This window comes from Polyodon spathula, chromosome 16 (genome assembly GCF_017654505.1).
Source record: "Polyodon spathula isolate WHYD16114869_AA chromosome 16, ASM1765450v1, whole genome shotgun sequence".
Taxonomy (NCBI): domain Eukaryota; kingdom Metazoa; phylum Chordata; class Actinopteri; order Acipenseriformes; family Polyodontidae; genus Polyodon; species Polyodon spathula.
Window position 1 is genome coordinate 20,560,515 of NC_054549.1, and position 19,289 is coordinate 20,579,803.

Below are 19,289 nucleotides of genomic sequence, written 5' to 3' on the forward strand. Positions count from 1 at the left end.
TGCAGGAGTGAGAGAGGAGGGGGGAGGGGTGCTGTATGTTTTTTTTTTTTTTTTTTTTAGAGGGGGGGGGGGGGGGTGGAAGGAGGAGCCTTTTTTAAGGATGGATGGCTAGGTTCTTAGCCAGGTTTTTCCAGCTCTGTTGTAAATGTAGTTCTTTCAGATAGCAGCCAGGTCATTACTGTGTGAAAAAAAAAAAAAAAAAAATCTTGGCCTTTTTTTTTATATAATTACCTGTAACAAAAAGAAACGCTGTTTTTACATGTTGGTCATTTCTTGATTGCCTCTTTTTGTGTCTTGACATAAAAAACAAAACAGAAATACCTGCTGCCTCTGTTCTGACTTTTCATTGTGTGAGTGGGGTGTGTAGCTTCTCAGGTTTTTTCCACAATTCTCAGCAGATTTATTTAGAGGTCTGGTTTAATCTCCTATCTAAAAAAAAGAATTTACTAAAACCCACAACCTAAAGCTTGTTTAAAATGTATGTATTGTATAAACTTGATTATGTAGTCCAGTGGTTAGAGAAAGGGGTCTTGATACCAGGAGGTTCAAATTCAGGTGCAGCCACTGACTCGCTGTGTGTGTGTGTGTGTGTGTGTGCGCGCGCGCGCGTGACCCTGAGCAAGTCACTTCATCTCCTTGTGCTCCGTCCTTCGGATGAGAGGTCGAACAAACAAGGTCCTATTGGAAGTGACTCTGCAGCAGCAGCAGCAGACTTCACCCCCCTAGTCTCTGCGAGTCGCTTTGGATAAAAGCCTCTGCTGAATAACTCAATAATAATAACACTATGTAACACAATTTTTGTTCCTGGGTAGTAAGTGTTATTTCCTAATTGCTTATGCCTCAAAAGTATAGAAAATGGCTATTATTTTCCACAAACTTTGCTTTTGTGACCAGGACAGTGATATTTTGAAATTTACCTATTTCCAATGAGAAAACGGGCTAATTCGTGTCTTTTCGTTCACATAGTCAGAAAAAAACAACATATGAATCCAAATTAACATGTATTTATACTAAAGCAATACAAAAATGACTACAAAAGATTTAGAAGTGAGTAGTTTTTCGAGATTTACGATTATGCTGTAAATCGCTTTCACGAATGAGCCCCCAAATGTAGTCTCCCATCATGTTCTCGTTATACTGTCCTTGGTAGCGGCGTTCAAAGTCCAGTATATCCTGGTGGAAGCACTCGCCTTGCTCCTCTGAGTACGCTCCCATGTTCTCCTTGAATTTATCAAGATGAGCATCAAGGATATGGACTTTGAGGGACATCCTACAGCCCGTTGTGCCGTAGTTCTTCACCAGAGTCTCAACCAGCTCCACATAGTTTTTGGCTTTGTGATTGTCCAGGAAGCCCCGAACCACTACAGCAGAGCTGTTCCAAGCCGCTTTCTCCTTACTAGTGAGCTTCTTGGGGAATTCATTGCACTCCAGGATCTTCTTTATCTGTGGTCCGATGAAGACACCGGCTTTGACCTTTGCCTCAGACAGCTTAGGGAAGAAGTCTTGAAGGTACTTGAAGGCTGTCGACTCCTTATCTACAGCTCTGACAAATTGTTTCATAAGGCCCAATTTGATGTGCAGTGGTGGCATCGGCACCTTCCGGGGGTCCACCAGTGGCTCCCACTTGACGTTGTTCCTCCCCACAGAGAACTCGGTCCGCTGTGGCCAGTCCCACCTGTGGTAGTGCGCCTTGGTATCCCTGCTGTCCCAAAGGAAAAGATAGCAGGGAAACTTGGTAAAACTGCCTTGGAGACCCATCAGGAATGCCACCATTGCAGCCTCTTGATGCCATATCAGAAAAATGCAGATATGTATCCACTTAGGCAGCTGGAACTAAACTGAACTGGTGGGCTTAAGGTCCCTGTATTTGTACTACTATTTATATTACTGGAAAGAAGTTACTCCAAGTTTACACAGCACTGAATCTATCTGGAATGTTCTGGAAAATAGGTAAATTTCAAAATATCACTGTCCTGGTCACAAAAGCAAAGTTTGTGGAGAATAATAGCCATTTTCTATACTTTTGAGGCATAAGCAATTAGGAAATAACACTTACTAACTTAAAAAATTGTTACATGGTGTTCTCACTAACTCAAGGAATACATCTGAACAGCAAATTATCTTCTGGATAGATTCATCACACACCCAGTGGTTGCTGCCTTGCTGTGTGTAGGTATCAGGTGTTACACTTGGAGTGCTCTTCTTCAAGTGAGGTTTCAAATAGTTGGACAGGGCTAATAGATAGGGTTCAGGCTCATGCAGTGAAGTGAATTTAAAGCAAACAACGTTCTCAGCTGTGCGGTCTAACAGTGCTCGCTCCAGCTTATTCACTGAAGACACAACATGTATGCCCTCAAATTGATTAAGACCCTCAAATTAAGAACATAAGAAAGTTTACAAACGAGAGGAGGCCATTCGGCCCATCTTGCTCGTTTGGTTGTTAGTAGCTTATTGATCCCAAAATCTCATCAAGCAGCTTCTTGAAGGATCCCAGGGTGTCAGCTTCAACAACATTACTGGGGAGTTGATTCCAGACCCTCACAATTCTCTGTGTAAAAAAGTGCCTCCTATTTTCTGTTCTGAATGCCCCTTTGTCTAAACTCCATTTGTGACCCCTGGTCCTTGATTCTTTTTTCAGGCTGAAAAAGTCCCTTGGGTCGACACTGTCAATACCTTTTAGAATTTTGAATGCTTGAATTAGGTCGCCACGTAGTCGTCTTTGTTCAAGACTGAACAGATTCAATTCTTTTAGCCTGTCTGCATATGACATGCCTTTTAAGCCCAGAATAATTCTGGTCGCTCTTCTTTGCACTCTTTCTAGAGCAGCAATATCTTTTTTATAGCGAGGTGACCAGAACTGCACACAATATTCAAGATGAGGTCTTACAAGTGCATTGTACAGTTTTAACATTACTTCCCTTGATTTAAATTCAACACTTTTCACAATGTATCCGAGCATCTTGTTAGCCTTTTTTATAGCTTCCCCACATTGTCTAGATGAAGACACTTCTGAGTCAACAAAAACTCCTAGGTCTTTTTCATAGATTCCTTCTCCAATTTCAGTATCTCCCATATGATATTTATAATGTACATTTTTATTTCCTGCGTGCAGTACCTTACACTTTTCTCTATTAAATGTAATTTGCCATGTGTCTGCCCAGTTCTGAATCTTGTCTAGATCATTTTGAATGACCTTTGCTGCTGCAACAGTGTTTGCCACTCCTCCTACTTTTGTGTCGTCTGCAAATTTAACAAGTTTGCTTACTATACCAGAATCTAAATCATTAATGTAGATTAGGAATAGCAGAGGACCTAATACTGATCCCTGTGGTACACCGCTGGTTACCACACTCCATTCTGAGGTTTTTCCTCTAATCAGTACTTTCTGTTTTCTACATGTTAACCACTCCCTAATCCATGTACATGTGTTTCCTTGAATCCCAACTGCATTCAATTTGAGAATTAATCTTTTGTGCGGGACTTTGTCAAAAGCTTTCTGGAAATCTAAATAAACCATGTCATATGCTTTGCAATTATCCATTATCAATGTTGCATCCTTAAAAAAATCAAGCAATTTAGTTAAACACGATCTCCCTTTCCTAAAACAATGTTGACTGTCTCCCAGGACCCTGTTACCATATAGGTAATTTTCCATTTTGGATCTTATTATAGTTTCCATAAGTTTGCATATAATAGAAGTCAGGCTTACTGGTCTGTAGTTACCTGGTTCAGTTTTGTTTCCCTTTTTGTGGATCGGTATTATGTTTGCAATTTTCCAGTCTGTCGGTACCACCCCTGTGTCAAGAGACTGCTGCATGATCTTGGTTAGCGGTTTGTAAATTACTTCTTTCATTTCTTTGAGTACTACTGGGAGGATCTCATCAGGCCCAGGGGATTTGTTTATTTTAAGAGCTCCTAGTCCCTTTAACACTTCTGCCTCAGTTAGGCTAAAGTTATTTAAAACTGGATAGGAACTGGATGACATGTGGGGCATGTTGTCCGTATCTTCCTTTGTAAACTTGTGAAAAGTAATCACTTAATATATTTGCTATTTTTTTACGATTTTGCCATTTGTATCTCTTAAACATTTAATCTCCTCTTTGAATGTTCTCTTGCTGTTGTAATATTGGAAAAACATTTTGGAAGTGGTTTTAGCTCCCTTAGCAATGTTCATTTCTATTTCTCTCTTGGCCTTTCTAACTTCCTTTTTGACTTGCGTTTGCAGTTCTGTGTACCCTTTCTGCGTACTTTCTTTTTGGTCCTTTTTTAATGCTCTGTAAAGTGCCTTTTTTCGCTGAATATTTTTTTTAATCGATCTATTAAACCATTTTGGCAATTTAGTTTTACATTTAGATTTGTCTACTTTAGGGATATAATTGTTTTGCGTCTCTAGTACTACATTTTTGAAGAACAACCATCCTTCTTCTGTGGGTGTTTTCTCTATTTTACTCCAATCTACTTCTGTTAGTCTCTGTTTCATACCTTCATAGTTTGCTTTTCTAAAATTGTAAACCTTAGCTTTAGTCATTACTTTTGGGGATTTAAAAAACACTTCAAATGAGACCATGTTGTGGTCTGAGTTTGCCAGTGGTTCTCTGACCTCTGTTTTAGTTATTCTATCTTCGTTATTTGAAAAGACTAAATCAAGGCATGCCTCCCCTCTAGTCGGTGCCTTGACAAATTGTGTTAGGAAGCAGTCATTTGTCATTTCCACCATTTCTATTTCATCCTTCGTGCTACCCACCGGGTTTTCCCATTTTATTTGGGGGAAGTTGAAATCCCCCATTAGTATGGCTTCTCCTTTGCTACACACATTTCTAATGTCATTGTATAACAGATTATTTTACTCACCGTCTGAATCTGGCGGTCTATAGCATGCTCCTATTATTATGCCCTTTTGAATTTTTGTCAGTTATTCTGACCCATATTGATTCGGTTTTATTTTCTTTGTCCAGGTTTAACACCTGGGCTTCAAGACTGTTTCTTATGTATAGCGCTACCCCTCCTCCTCTTCTGTCCTGCCTGTCTTTCCTGTACAGTGTATACCCACAAATATTATATTCGTCCCCATCACTTTCAGACAACCACGTTTCTGTAACACCTATCACATCATAGTTACCTGTTAGTGCAGTAGCTTCAAGTTCTAGAATTTTGTTTCTGATACTTCTAGCATTTAGATAAATACATTTAATGGTTGTCTTACCTGAGTTGTTGTTCTTGTTTTGATGCGGTCTCCCTTCTGTTTTTTTGTTGATTTCTCCCCCCTTCCTTTCTAGTTTAAATGCTTCTGAACCTGCTTGAGGATCTTTTCTCCAAGTAGACTGGTTCCCTTGTTATTTAAGTGCAGTCCATCTTGTCTATACAGATAGTCCTCGTTGTAGAATGTGGTCCAATGATCAAGATAGGTGAAGCCTTCCCGTGTGCACCACGTCTTCAGCCATGCGTTTTGATTAATTATTTCCAGCTGTCCATATGGTCCTTTGCAAGGTGCCGGTAGTATACCAGAAAATACCACAGTTTTGGTTTTCTCTTTTAATTTCCTTCCTAGCTCTTTGAATTTGTTTTGCAGGGATTTTGGTCTGTCTCTTCCAATGTTGTTTGTACCGATGTGGACGACTACTACCGGGTTGTCTCCTGTTCGTTCTAGGAGCCTGTCCACGTTCTCAGTGATGTGCTTGACAGAGGCTCCCGGAAGGCAGCACACTGTGTAGTAAGGGGGTCCAAACTGCGAATTGAACTTGTTGTGTTTCTCAATATGGAGTCCCCAACAATCATGACCTCCCTTCTTTTTGCTGTCTGGTCACCACTGTCAATGGGATCCTGGATGTTGTTCCTTTCATTCTCTTCTTGTTGGTTCTGCTCATCAAAATTCTGAAGTGACTCAAATCTGTTGGTTGTTTTGATTTCTGGTGGTGTTTGACGAAATTTCTTTTTTTCCCTGCTTCTGCCTACCTGAACCCAGCTGTTCTGACCTTCTATCTCCCTGGTGGCTTTCAGTCTGTTAGGGGTGATGCAGACTTCCATGAATTGTGGGTGTGCCAGTTCCTCAGTAAGGAAAGAACCTACTACATTAATTTATCTTTCTTTTCTGTCCAGCCACATTTTTAGTGATTCATTGTTAAAAGGAGACTCTTCATTGTGCTGTAAAACCTCTGCCAGCACTCCTTCCTCTTACCCACCGCCACGGCTGGCTGGCAGCACACTTGCTAACTGTCTCATGAAGCTCAGCTTGTACTGCTGACTCATTTGTTTAAGCTGTTGGATCTTCTCCTTGACCTCAGGAAATGTTTGGGGAACAGAGAATCGTGAGGGTCTGGAATCAACTCCCCAAAAATGTTGTTGAAGCTGACACCCTGAGATCCTTCAAGAAGCTGCTTGATGAGATTCTGGGATCAATAAGCTACCAACAACCAAACGAGCAAGATGGTGCCGAATGGCCTCCTCTTGTTTGTAAACTTTCTTATGTTCTTAATGTCTTCTATCATGTCATTGCATTGCATGTAACTGCTCTAAAGCTGTCTGTGAACATGTAACCAACTGGTCACTAATGTTTCATACAAGCCTGGCTGCCTTAGAGTCTAACTTCATTAATGGGTACAGCCAGACCTTGACAGGCACTGCATGCTCTCCATTCTCCCCAAGCAACTTTGAAAGGGTTTTGTAGACTTCAACAGCATCTTGGAAAGGTAGATGGATTGGATCCCAGTCGAAAATCACCGTGAAATGTGCACCTGAACTTTTTAACGTCATCCATCTCTGTGTCTGTCATGTACCACCAGTGTTGGGGGCATTACTGATAAAAAGTAATGTATTAGTCATTATTCGTTTCTTGAGAAAAAAGTAATAATATTAGTATTACATATTAGTTCATTTAAAAAATAGTGCACTATATTACTTGTTATATTACCCACTACATTCCTTCCTTCTGCCCTGCGAAACAATTGTGACTAATCTCCATGGTCTGGTAATGCATGTTTTAAATGCATGACAAACAAATAAACTGTAAGGCCGTGGGTTACCTTAGTTCTGGGGTCAGTAGCGCAGAGCACTGCGAATGAATCAGGCTGGGCGATATTATCTGGCTTCCACTCAGGTTTTATTAATCAGCGACTTCATTACAAAGGTTCAGCAATAATAGAAAACAAAGTGATCTGCCAGTAGTGTGTTCTAAACTCAAGTACAATAGATACACTAAATAACAATAAAACCGAAGCACAGTAGTGCTCGTTGCACACTCCACAACATCTCCTGCACGCATTCACACTCCTCACAGCACTCTCATTAGCTATGGAGGCTACTAATGTGCAAAATAAATTAGCACTGTTAAATCAAACTAAATATTGCAATTTGTTAGCTTCATTATAACAGTTCACAAACTAACAACACTTAATCATTTACTTTAATTGAGATAGCCTTTCAATTTATATGAACGCAGACATTAAAAGTGACACTTCTCAAACTCGCCATATCAGTTTTAAACTAAATGAACTTTGAACAAAAAAAAAGATTTTGAATCCATCCTCATTTGTACGGTGTATGCAATTTGAGTTCTTCAAATAGCAGGTTCAACGTTTAGTTTAAAAATCAGAGTAGTCTTTGTTGTATCGCATCAATTGCAGTATACTACAAGGCATGGGGTTATTTCCTCAGTACCGTTAGACTATATTCTTTACCAAACAGTCCAAGTGGTGCCGCTGCATAGACCTTACATGCTGTGTGTACTTGTATAGTGATTTTGATTTTGATGTGGCGCACATAAGTGAATAGGTCTTGTTGAATTTACTGCTGCTTGCTTCCGATTTAAACATCACATCATTTAATAATAATGTAGCGAGAAAACACTTTTTTTTTTTTTTTTTTTTTTAAGGAAAGTAACTAATATTACTCAAATTAAAAAAAAAAAAAACTCTAAAGAGTTATTTTAACTCGTTATTAAGAAATGTAATATTACAGTAGCGCGTTGCGTTACGTTACTAACGCATTACCCCCAACCCTAAATATAATATGAGGTCTACAGTACATGTAGCATTTAATGATGCGATGATGACCCACTGATCATTTTGCCGATCAATATCCACCTGGTGATAATAAAATGTGCATATTTACAACAAGAAAACAGCGAACAGGAAATTCCCTGTACCAATAGTTTTACGCAGCAAAGGTTGGTGCAACACCCCCCCTCTGCTGGCTGAATGTGAAACTGCAGGCCTGCAAAATGATTATTTATAAACGCACTCCCTGTAAATGGGAAGAGGTAACGTCATTGACGGGGTACAATGCAGAGGACGCAGGGTGGGGGCGGGGCTTCCTTGAATACACATAAACCACATTAAATATACAATACAGTGCATTATAGATGTACGACAGATAGCAGTGAGGCACCACCTGTCTGCTTCCCCTCCTCCCTTCTCTCTAGGACCCAGCCTCCTGCTCCTCCTGCTCCCCCTTCTCTCTAGGACCCAGCCTCCTACTACCCCTTCTCTCTAGGACCCAGCCTCCTGTTCCCCTCCTCCCTGCTCTCTAGGACCCAGCCTCTTGCTTCCCCTCCTCCCCTCTCTTTACGACCCGCCTCCTGCCCCTGCTCCCCTCTACAAGACTTCAAGAGTCATTTCTGGGAAATCATGCTGTTTCACAGTGAAACAAGCTGCTTATGAAAGGGATTCCCACCCCATGCAGCAGAACTTGCTTGTTAGAAGGACAGGTGGAGACTTCCAAGCATTTCTTCAAATGATTCCTGCTTAAAAAGGTTGTTGGTAAGTAAAACCCTAAATTAAATACTGTATAATATTCTACAATAGACACATGTAACTGGGAGCAGTGTTAGTGTTGTTAAGTGGCTACAAATTTGTTAGTTGCAGACATTAGGAAACACTTGTGGTTGAAACCTTGGTCATTAGATTTATATTTTATTTTAGTATTACCACAGACCTATTTTTCTTAGAATTGGAATATTTGTTGAAATTTTCTGTTTCACAGAAAAGTCCCACTTCATAAAATGAATGTTCTAATGTAGTTTTCTTCATTAACAAAGAGACCAACAAAATCATTATTCTCTACAGCCATTGGCTGGAATTTTCTCTTCAACTTTACACACATATAAACATGTTGCTGTTGATTGCATGCAATGCTAATCTACTGCAAGGACAATTCAAGATGTTACATTACACATCGTAATTATATATGATAAATAGAGGAAATCAGTATTACAAATCTTTATTGTTCATGAAAGGAAGGTATGTTGTGTGGTGGAAAAAACAAGGTAAGATTAAAGAAACTTTTACTGCAATGATTATTCAAATGATGAAATGATTAAATAGCCAGTATCCAGTCTACTGTATACCTGACAGCTATATTACACACATTGCCTTGATCTGTGGCACACTTCACTTTCACAACAATTCCCATGAATACACTTAGCATTTCACTAGACACATACAAATATAAACCTGAAACAGAGAATCTCGCAATATGTGTTTGTGTGGATAAAGACTCAACTGTTCTTCACCCGCATTTCAATAGTAATGAACCCCAACTAATGAGAATCACCCTGACGTGTCAGCACTTCAACATGATGAGGCTTGTGCTTGCTTTACATTATTGTGGTTATTTAAGAAATCTTAAATAGAATATTGAAATCTGAACATATTCGACAATCTGATTGTTCACTTGAGATTTATTTAGGAAGTTTTCTTTACAGTAATACTGACAGAATTAGAATAATGTATTCCAGTATCTATAACCGTTACCTTATAACCAGCGCAGGCACATTCACAAGGCTTCACAAGCACATAACGAGCTCACAGTATGTGAACGATTACAGAGAAATCAACCTGAAAAGTATACAGGAGGCAAGGATTGAATAATAATTAACAACATTTTGATGAAGATTGTTACAAACTCAATGCAGTTATCATATTCTCATGCAGAGTGTGATACAGACAGACAAGCAAGTGGGTCACAAACAGTTACATGAAATATAATTATAGTACATTGTAACAAACCTAATTCTTAAGCAATGTCCAATAACTAGTATTTTGTGACGGAAATACAAATAAACTACCCTGAACAATATAACTCTCCCCAGCAGCAGGATTGCGCGACAGAACCAAGAAATTGCTGGGCAAGTCAGGATTGTTTACAACAAATAGAAAATAGGAAGACAAATAAACCAGCAACACCAGAATTCATATAGCAAATGTTATTGAATATGCGTGGAATAGTATACTTGAAGACAGATGTAGATGTTATTGAATATGCGTGGAATAGTATACTTGAGACAGATGTATCAAACATTTGGTGTCCATGAGTTTTAATCAGACAGCATTTGAACCATTCAAAATGTTTACCACTGAGTCCATCAGGCAGTCCTTCTAGAAAGAAAAATGCCCATGAAACAACCACCAATACTTTAAAAGTCCCAGGAAGTTATATCCAATCCGTATTGAGAATGCAGTTGAACCAGAAAAGTTTAAACACAAAACAAAAATGAAACTGCTGTGCTGGGTGCTCGTTAATCCCCAGTAAATAAACAAAAATGATAACACTATGTAACACAATTTTTGTTCCTGGGTAGTAAGTGTTATTTCCTAATTGCTTATGCCTCAAAAGTATAGAAAATGGCTATTATTCCCCACAAACTTTGCTTTTGTGACCAGGACAGTGATATTTTGAAATTGACCTATTTCCAATGAGAAAACGGGCAAATTTGTGTCTTTTCGTTCATATAAAAGTCAGAAAAAACCAACATATGAACCCAAATTAACATGTATTTATACTAAAGTAATACAAAAATGACTACAAAAGATTTAGAAGCGAGTAGTTTTTCGAGATTTACAATTATACTGTACATTTACGAAATATCGAAAAACTACTCACTTCTAAATCTTTTGTAGTCATTTTTGTATTACTTTAGTATAAATACATGTTAATTTGGGTTCATATGTTGTTTTTTTCTGACTATGTGAACGAAAAGACACAAAAGCTCCCGTTTTCCCATTGGAAATAGTGATATTTCAAAATATCACTCTCCTGGTCACAAAAGCAAAGTTTGTGGGGAATAATAGCCATTTTCTATACTTTTGAGGCATAAGCAATTAGGAAATAACACTTACTACCCAGGAACAAAAAAAAATAATAACATTTGTTACACAGTGTAATCCAAAACAGCCCAGATAATCCAGCAGCAAAAAATATGATTGCTCCCCATTAGGGGATCTTCCTTTGTCCTGTAGAGCTTGGAGTTTCCAACCAGGTAAGAAGACAAAAGGTGATGATTTGGATAATAAACAGATTAGTCACTGTTGTTGTGAATTTGAATGATGTGGATAGTTTCAATTTGGCAGGAGATTAGATAACTAGTTACTTTTAAACTGGAAAAAATGGCAGATTAGAGAAAATACACTGTTTCTAACAACCAAACGATTATTGCTTCCTGATTTCTCCTTTACAGACCAGCAAACTCCCTCTTCAAACACTCTGCATCCACAAAAACCACACCCAAAAAAGAATCACCCCAGCAAAAAAGGAACCACCCTCTTCACCAGGAAGTAATAGTCCTATTTAAAGAGCCACCAATTAAGATACTTAGAATTAATGATAAATCAAGCCCAATAAGACCTTTGCCAAGGCAATTAGCAAAACACCTGAATCTAATTAGAATTCCCATGTGGAAATTAAGGAAAAGATCATTCAGTTAAAACAAGAGAGAAAGTCCAGTGCAGAGATAAACCCCTACCAAAATTTAACAGTAAATTGAAATAGCTTCACCTAATTTTACCTTATGGAATCTGAAAGGCCCACTTTAAAAATGAGAACAAAATTACTTATTTAGCAATTGAACAGAGAATTAAATTAACCTGGCCAGGTATTCTGATACTCAATGAAGAGCAGCAGGCAGCAAATTACTTATGCTGCATTCATGGAGCTAGTGCTGCAACAGTAATACTGAACAAGTCATACTAGACACTGTAAATAGAACACTACAGTTACAATTATTAGTCATACTGTGTTGAAAAACATTTCAGCAAATAATGAAAACCAAGTATCATTTAAATAATGGCTTTTGTATATAAACCAGCAAAACAGATCCCAAATATTGGAAATGCAGGGTGCAGTGGGAAAATTAAACTGTTGCTACTGCTATGATTGTTCAGGGTTTCCATGCTCAGGTTTAAATGCTATTACGGGTTATAAGATTTAGGTATAATATAATAATAGTGTATTATTATCGGTAGTTGTTTGTGAACATACTTCCTCTTTCTTACTGCAGGGCAGGTGGCCCATAGAAGGAATGGAAAGATAACGACTACTAGCAAGAAAGAGGAAGTTCTCTTTATTTAGCAACCGCAAGCTGCATCCGTGACAGTTCACGGAAATAGGTCTAATTTCAGGGTGCTTGCAATTTAGATAAGTTGTATTGTTGCATATGATTGGTCTCATCTTAATCTTCCAAGCTGTTGCTATCCGTTAATATTGAGTTAAGCTTCTGTGACTGGCTCGCAATAACTGTAGGTTACAAGGTACATATTATGCTTACTGGCTCTATGTAGTTAGAGCATAGCTTGGTATTCCTAAACACCTGCGTGTGTTGAGTGTGCTCTCGGGTTTGCAAACCATTAAACTTGTTTACTCAATCATGTCTGTTCTAATGAGTCTCTGTCTTACAGGAGTTTGAGGTGTAAACTTCCACGACAAGTGCAGTACAGTTAGATCCGAAAATAATGAATTAACTCAGCACAGAAGCTCTTCAAGATGGCTGTTGCTTTTTCTTGCACATTTCTCATGTTAGTTTCATTATGTAAAGCTACTCTATTATACGAGGGCCTCTAGTGGTAAACAATAATTACAATCTTTACCTCATTTGTTATATAAGGGCAACAGAAATTGAACAAACGAGTTCACTAATTTGACCCACAACCTCTACTCAATATGTAATGTAAACTCATGGACTGTACATTTCCTTCTCTAACAAATCAAAGAACAGCATCATTATTCTTTCCCACCCACTGGCTGTGTTGCTTCAGCGCAACTTGCACACATGTAAACATGTTGCTGTTTTATGCCTGGAGTGTTGATCAACAAGATCTGTACAGGTACATAAAAGATCTGATTACAGGCAGCTCACTTCCTTATTTTGTTCCAAAAGAAGCGCATTTCTCAGAAGCGAAAGAAGAAAAACTTTCTGAGCAGGTCAGGGGCAGGCTTCAAAGCATTTCTTCAAATATTCCCTGTGTAAAAACTCCTCTGCTGATAAGCACAATTCAAGATTTTAAGTCACATATTGTAATTATATATGGTTGTGAACAAGCTGGGTTTAGTGGTGACGTCAGACCAGAAAGGAACACACAGCACTGCGAGGTGAAATGGTGAATGAAACGCGCTGTTGCATGTATTTAATAAACATACAGAAAATAAAAGGTTGAACAAAACACAAGTGCTGTTACAAAATAAACAGCGCGTGCAAAACAAATAGACAGACGGACAAAATGTGGACAAACAGAACACAAGTGCCATGCTGGCACTTCCAGCACGCAATAGCAATTATAATATATATCTCTCTCGCACCCGTTCCCACACACCGAACACTCAACCCCTGCTTTTATGCAGCTGTACCGAGACTCGATTGCTAATCAATCATTCAATTGGAGTCTCGGTACAACTGCACGTGAATTAATAAAGTGCAATTCCCCGTGCTCACATATTATTACATTTTACCTGCACGTGAAGTGCTGTGCAATCCTCGTGCCTAAATACAAATATACATTTTAAACACTCGTGCTCGTAACCCATATTATATCCCGTGTACCAATGACTATACACCAACATTAACACACTACACGCAACATACAACACAGAAATACACACAGGGGCGGGGCAACACTGCCACAATGGTAACTAAGGGAAATCAATGTTGCTGAAAAACGTATTGCTGAGGAAAGTGGTTTCCGTGTGGAGCAAGTGAAATAATTAGTCAGATGATTCAAAATGTTGCTTTAACATGATGCATATTTCTGTTTTTCATAAATATTTAAAACTGAAAATTTGCGCCAGTTTTTTAATTACATTATATTTGATGACTTGAAGCAATGTTGTGTAAAAGTGCCCTTAATGCTTCACCGTCCTGACTGATATTCAGACTCTCATGTCTTTCAGGGGGCACAGCACTTGGTAGAGATCATGGCTTCTACAGGACATGTGAAAAACCCAGAACATAAGATTGAGGCTGCAGAGGGCATGCTGGGAAATCCTGTGAGCAGTGACACAACTAGCAGTGTGAAGACTCTTCCAACAAGTCCACCTGGCAAACCTTCAGCTCGTGATGATGCTGTAACAGAAAAGATTAAGGCTGCGTGTGTCTCCCGCACGCTGGAGAATCCTAGTATTTACCAGCTTAAATTAAAAAAAGAGATAGCTAGACATTTCAACAAATCTGTCTTTGGAACAAAGCCACTAAATGTGATAAACAGAACCATCATGGTCCTCGGAGCGACTGGATCAGGGAAAACCACCCTCATCAATGCAATGATCAACTACATCCTGGGTGTGGAATGGGAAGATGACTTCAGATTCAAGCTGATACATGAAGAAACCAACAGATCACAAGCTGAGAGTCAGACATCTGAAATCACTGCCTATCAGATCTATCATAATGAAGGATTCCAGGTTCCATACTCCCTCACCATTATAGACACACCTGGGTTTGGAGACATCAAAGGCATCCAACAAGACAAACTGATCACTGAAAAGATCAGGGAGTTTTTTTCTTCCCCGGGTGGCGTTGACAGTATTGATGCGGTGTGCTTTGTAGTCCAGGCTGCTTTAGCACGTCTCACACCTACACAGAAATATATCTTTGATTCAATTCTCTCCATTTTTGGGAAAGACATTAAAAACAATATACAATTACTTGTCACTTTCGCTGATGGAAAGGCACCTGCTGTTTTGGAAGCCATCAAAGCTGCTGGTGTGCCTTGTCGTAAGAGTGACAAAGGTGTTCCTGTGCATTTCAAATTCAATAACTCAGCCCTGTTTGAGCCTAATGGAGGAGACAGTGAAGATGATTTTGAAAAACTGTTCTGGAGAATGGGTTCAACCAGTATGAGAAACTTCTTCAACAATTTAAATACAATGGAGACAAGAAGTTTGCAGCTGACAAAGGAAGTTCTTGCTGAGAGAAAACAGCTGGAGGTTACTGTGGAAGGATTGCAACAAATTATCAAAGTTGGTTTGAGTAAACTGGATGAAATAAGAGAAACACAGAATGCACTGGAACATCACAAGGACTGCATAGAGGCAAATAAAGACTTTGAGTATGAAGTGGAGATTACAGTGCAGGGAGAGATAGACATCAGTGAAAGTGGAACGTTTACAACCAACTGCCCAATATGTCACTTCACATGTCATCATCCATGTACAACTAATACATTCAAGTACTGGTGTAAGGCAATTGATATGTTGGGCTCCTGTAGAGTCTGCCCTGGCAAATGTGCCTCCAGTGATCATTTATTACAACAAACATTCAAATGGGGGCCTGTAATCAAAAAAGAAAAGAGAACATATGAGAACCTGAAAAAGCAATATGAGGAAGCAGAGGGGAAAAAGATGAGTGCAGAGGAAATAATGAAAACCCTTGAGCAGGAATTCAGTGCTGTTAAATACAAGGTTCTGGATCTAATTGAACAATTATCAAAGAGTCGTTCCCGACTTGAAGAGATTGCCCTACGTCCAAATCCACTCACAACTCCAGATTACATTGACCTGCTGATCCAGTCTGAGGAACGAGAAGGCAGTCCTGGGTTTAAAGAACGCATCCAGTCATTACAACAAGTCAGGGAGGGGGCAGTGATACTGCAGAAGGCTGCCAGGGGGGATGATCTGCTTCCAGAGGAAAAGAAAGAATTGAAACAAAGTAAACTGGAAGTAGTTAAAGGGCTCTTTACAGACATCACAGGCTGGTTTTCAAAGGGCAAAAAAAAGTAACATAGCCTAGGTAATTGAAATCTGGTTTTCTTATAAAATACCAGATTTGTATGTGACCTAATAAATCCACACTGTACCCTGTGGAAATTCAACTGATTTATTAAAAATATTAATTTCTTGAACTCCTTGAATAAATAAGCTTTTTAGAGCAGTCAGTAAAACAATGCAAGTGCTTTGTATTGAGATTGTGATATGGATACATTACTTTGACTTTCTTGTTATTCATCATATTGTGTATCATTCATACCTCTGAGAACATTTATTATAGACAACAAAATAATGAATGGTTGTGTAGAGAGTAAAGATGAGTAAAAGCAGGTGCAATATCAGTGATGCAACCAGAACAGCCTGTTCAGAATATAGATCGTTTCTGATGCCATCCTTCCTTCAGAACTGCACCACCCAAAGAGACTGATTAGAGTATTTTAGGACAGTAATCAGTCATTTGCTTTTATTGTAAATCCTTATTATTAGGCTAATAGTTATAACTGTGTTAGTGCTTTGCAACAGTGAAAGAGACCGTGATTGCACTCTCTCACTGGTGAAATATGGCTTCCATTTTAACATGTTTAATACAAGTAGCTGATTTGATTTCTTTTTTAATTAAATAAATGTATCACTGTCATTTAAACTGTCTTTGTTAATCAGTTTTAAATAAATACATTTGTGAGTTATTCATATGCGAGTTGAAGTTCATATGTTTAAGACCAAACACTTTGCCACTCTTAAAACCAACTCCATCAAGTGGAAAATACCGTTTTTTTCATTGGCTTGTCTCAGAGAGCCTCACTTAAGCATGTATTAAAACCAGGCTCCTGTTCATTAATGCTGATGCACTCACTGGGTAGACTTGCTAGCGATTCCCCAGGAGCAGTGGTCTACAAGTTGCACATGGAGCAGCAAGCCTGGAGGAGTGAAGTCTCCTGCAGACCAGTGACCCTCACAAGCTCTCATGAAACACACAGTCCGATGTCTGCTTAATCCAGGCGCACCAAACCATGGAAAGCACAATGGCTTTATTACACTGTTGAACTGAAACAATGAAGTATAAAAGCAAACCCCAAAGACAATCCCTTTCTTACACAATTACATTCCCCGTTCCGGAAAACAAACCTGAGGCTTGTGTGTGTTACTGTCAGGGGCGTCCTGTTTAGGGTTATCTGTGTGCTTTTACATGAATAGGCAGGTCTGTGTATTCATTTTTAGAAAATGTATCAGGACATTAATAAAGTGATTGTCTATTGCATTTATTATACAAAACAATCATATTTCTCAAGGTTTTGCACAGGGGTTTTCAATATGAAAGCACCTACCTCTTTCTGCAGCAGGTTCCAGTTAAATCTCAGGGGAGCTCAAGTCTTGTGTTCAGTTATTCTCAGGAGCCTCAGTCTTGTGAATGATGCTTGTGTTGTGCAGCCTGAGCTGAAAAATGCAGAACACATGTATATTCAACACTCAATTAAAGACACACAACAGAAAGCAGTGCTCTTAAAGCTAAGTGTTAACAGCTGGGCATCCCTGTACACAGAACACAAAGCAATGTGAACTACAAGGGAACTACAATACCCACAACGGAAAGCACTGCTCTTACTAACAATACCCACAACGCAAAGCACTGCTCTTACTAACAATACCCACAACGCAAAGCACTGCTCTTACTAACAATACCCACAACGCAAAGCACTGCTCTTACTAACAATACCCACAACGCAAAGCACTGCTCTTACTAACAATACCCACAACGCACTGCTCTTACTAACAATACCCACAACGCACTGCTCTTACTAACAATACCCACAACGCAAAGCACTGCTCTTACTAACAATACCCACAACGCAAAGCACTGCTCTTACTAACAATACCCACAACGCAAAGCACTGCTCTTACTAACAATACCCACAACGCAAAGCACTGCTCTTACTAACAATACCCACAACGCAAAGCACTGCTCTTACTAACAATACCCACAACGCAAAGCACTGCTCTTACTAACAATACCCACAACGCAAAGCACTGCTCTTACTAACAATACCCACAACGCAAAGCACTGCTCTTACTAACAATACCCACAACGCAAAGCACTGCTCTTACTAACAATACCCACAACGCAAAGCACTCTCTTACTAACAATACCCACAACGCAAAGCACTGCTCTTACTAACAATACCCACAACGCAAAGCACTGCTCTTACTAACAATACCCACAACGCAAAGCACTGCTCTTACTAACAATACCCACAACGCAAAGCACTGCTCTTACTAACAATACCCACAACGCAAAGCACTGCTCTTACTAACAATACCCACAACGCAAAGCACTGCTCTTACTAACAATACCCACAACGCAAAGCACTGCTCTTACTAACAATACCCACAACGCAAAGCACTGCTCTTACTAACAATACCCACAACGCAAAGCACTGCTCTTACTAACAATACCCACAACGCAAAGCACTGCTCTTACTAACAATACCCACAACGCAAAGCACTGCTCTTACTAACAATACCCACAACGCAAAGCACTGCTCTTACTAACAATACCCACAACGCAAAGCACTGCTCTTACTAACAATACCCACAACGCAAAGCACTGCTCTTACTAACAATACCCACAACGCAAAGCACTGCTCTTACTAACAATACCCACAACGCAAAGCACTGCTCTTACTAACAATACCCACAACGCAAAGCACTGCTCTTACTAACAATACCCACAACGCAAAGCACTGCTCTTACTAACAATACCCACAACGCAAAGCACTGCTCTTACTAACAATACCCACAACGCAAAGCACTGCTCTTACTAACAATACCCACAACGCAAAGCACTGCTCTTACTAACAATACCCACAACAGAAAGCACTGCTCCTAAAGGTACCTGTAAGTGCAGTATTACTAAGAAAGGGTCATTACACACTCCTATTACAGAAATGAGAAGTGGAAAACACATCTATTTCATGTGTTCACTCAAAGAGGACGTAATAATCAATCTACTAATATTTCACAGATAAAATCTTGTGAAAAAAACAAAAAACAAACTCGTATTGTTTTCCGTCGCCACACGCAGCGACCCTGGCTCAACGCCACTGACTTTACACGGGTCTCTTGTCACTAAAAGCATGAGGACTGCGGCTCTGCTAACTTATTAAACTCATCCCCGGGTGCTGATGCTTTCACACGCCGCCTCCGCACCCTGGAACCTGTTCAACTCGGTCCATCTTCTTGTTTTCTTGACGGGTGACTTTCACTCCCGTACTCGCTGTGACCGTCCGTCCGTCCGTCCGTCCGTCTCTCTCTCTCTCTCTCTCTCT

At 39.5% G+C, this 19,289-nt stretch overlaps 1 protein-coding gene and 1 long non-coding RNA gene across 3 annotated transcripts; one reads left to right on the forward strand and one right to left on the reverse strand.

Moving 5' to 3' along the window:
- Nucleotides 1–8,315: 8,315 nt before the first annotated feature.
- On the forward strand, nt 8,316–16,656 carry LOC121329266. Of its 2 annotated transcripts, none has more exons than XM_041274796.1 (2): nt 8,316–8,753; nt 14,135–16,656. In XM_041274796.1, the coding sequence occupies exon 2, from the start codon at nt 14,176–14,178 to the stop codon at nt 15,976–15,978; it is 1,803 nt and encodes a 600-aa protein (XP_041130730.1). In that variant the 5' UTR covers nt 8,316–8,753; nt 14,135–14,175; the 3' UTR covers nt 15,979–16,656. The 2 variants fall into 2 exon arrangements, with proteins under 2 accessions (XP_041130730.1, XP_041130729.1); XM_041274795.1 differs by having other exon boundaries at nt 8,317–8,753; nt 14,152–16,656.
- LOC121329267 lies at nt 14,749–19,262 on the reverse strand. The gene is made up of 3 exons (XR_005951752.1): nt 19,121–19,262; nt 17,292–17,400; nt 14,749–14,833 (listed from the first exon to the last, which is right to left on the reverse strand). It is a non-coding gene; the product is annotated as an uncharacterized LOC121329267 (long non-coding RNA).
- Between the last annotated feature and the right edge of the window lie 27 nt (nt 19,263–19,289).

Coding starts and splice junctions, on each gene's coding strand:
- LOC121329266 (XM_041274796.1), top strand. CDS start 14,176: ATGGCTTCTACAGGACATGTGAAAAACCCAGAACATAAGATTGAGGCT.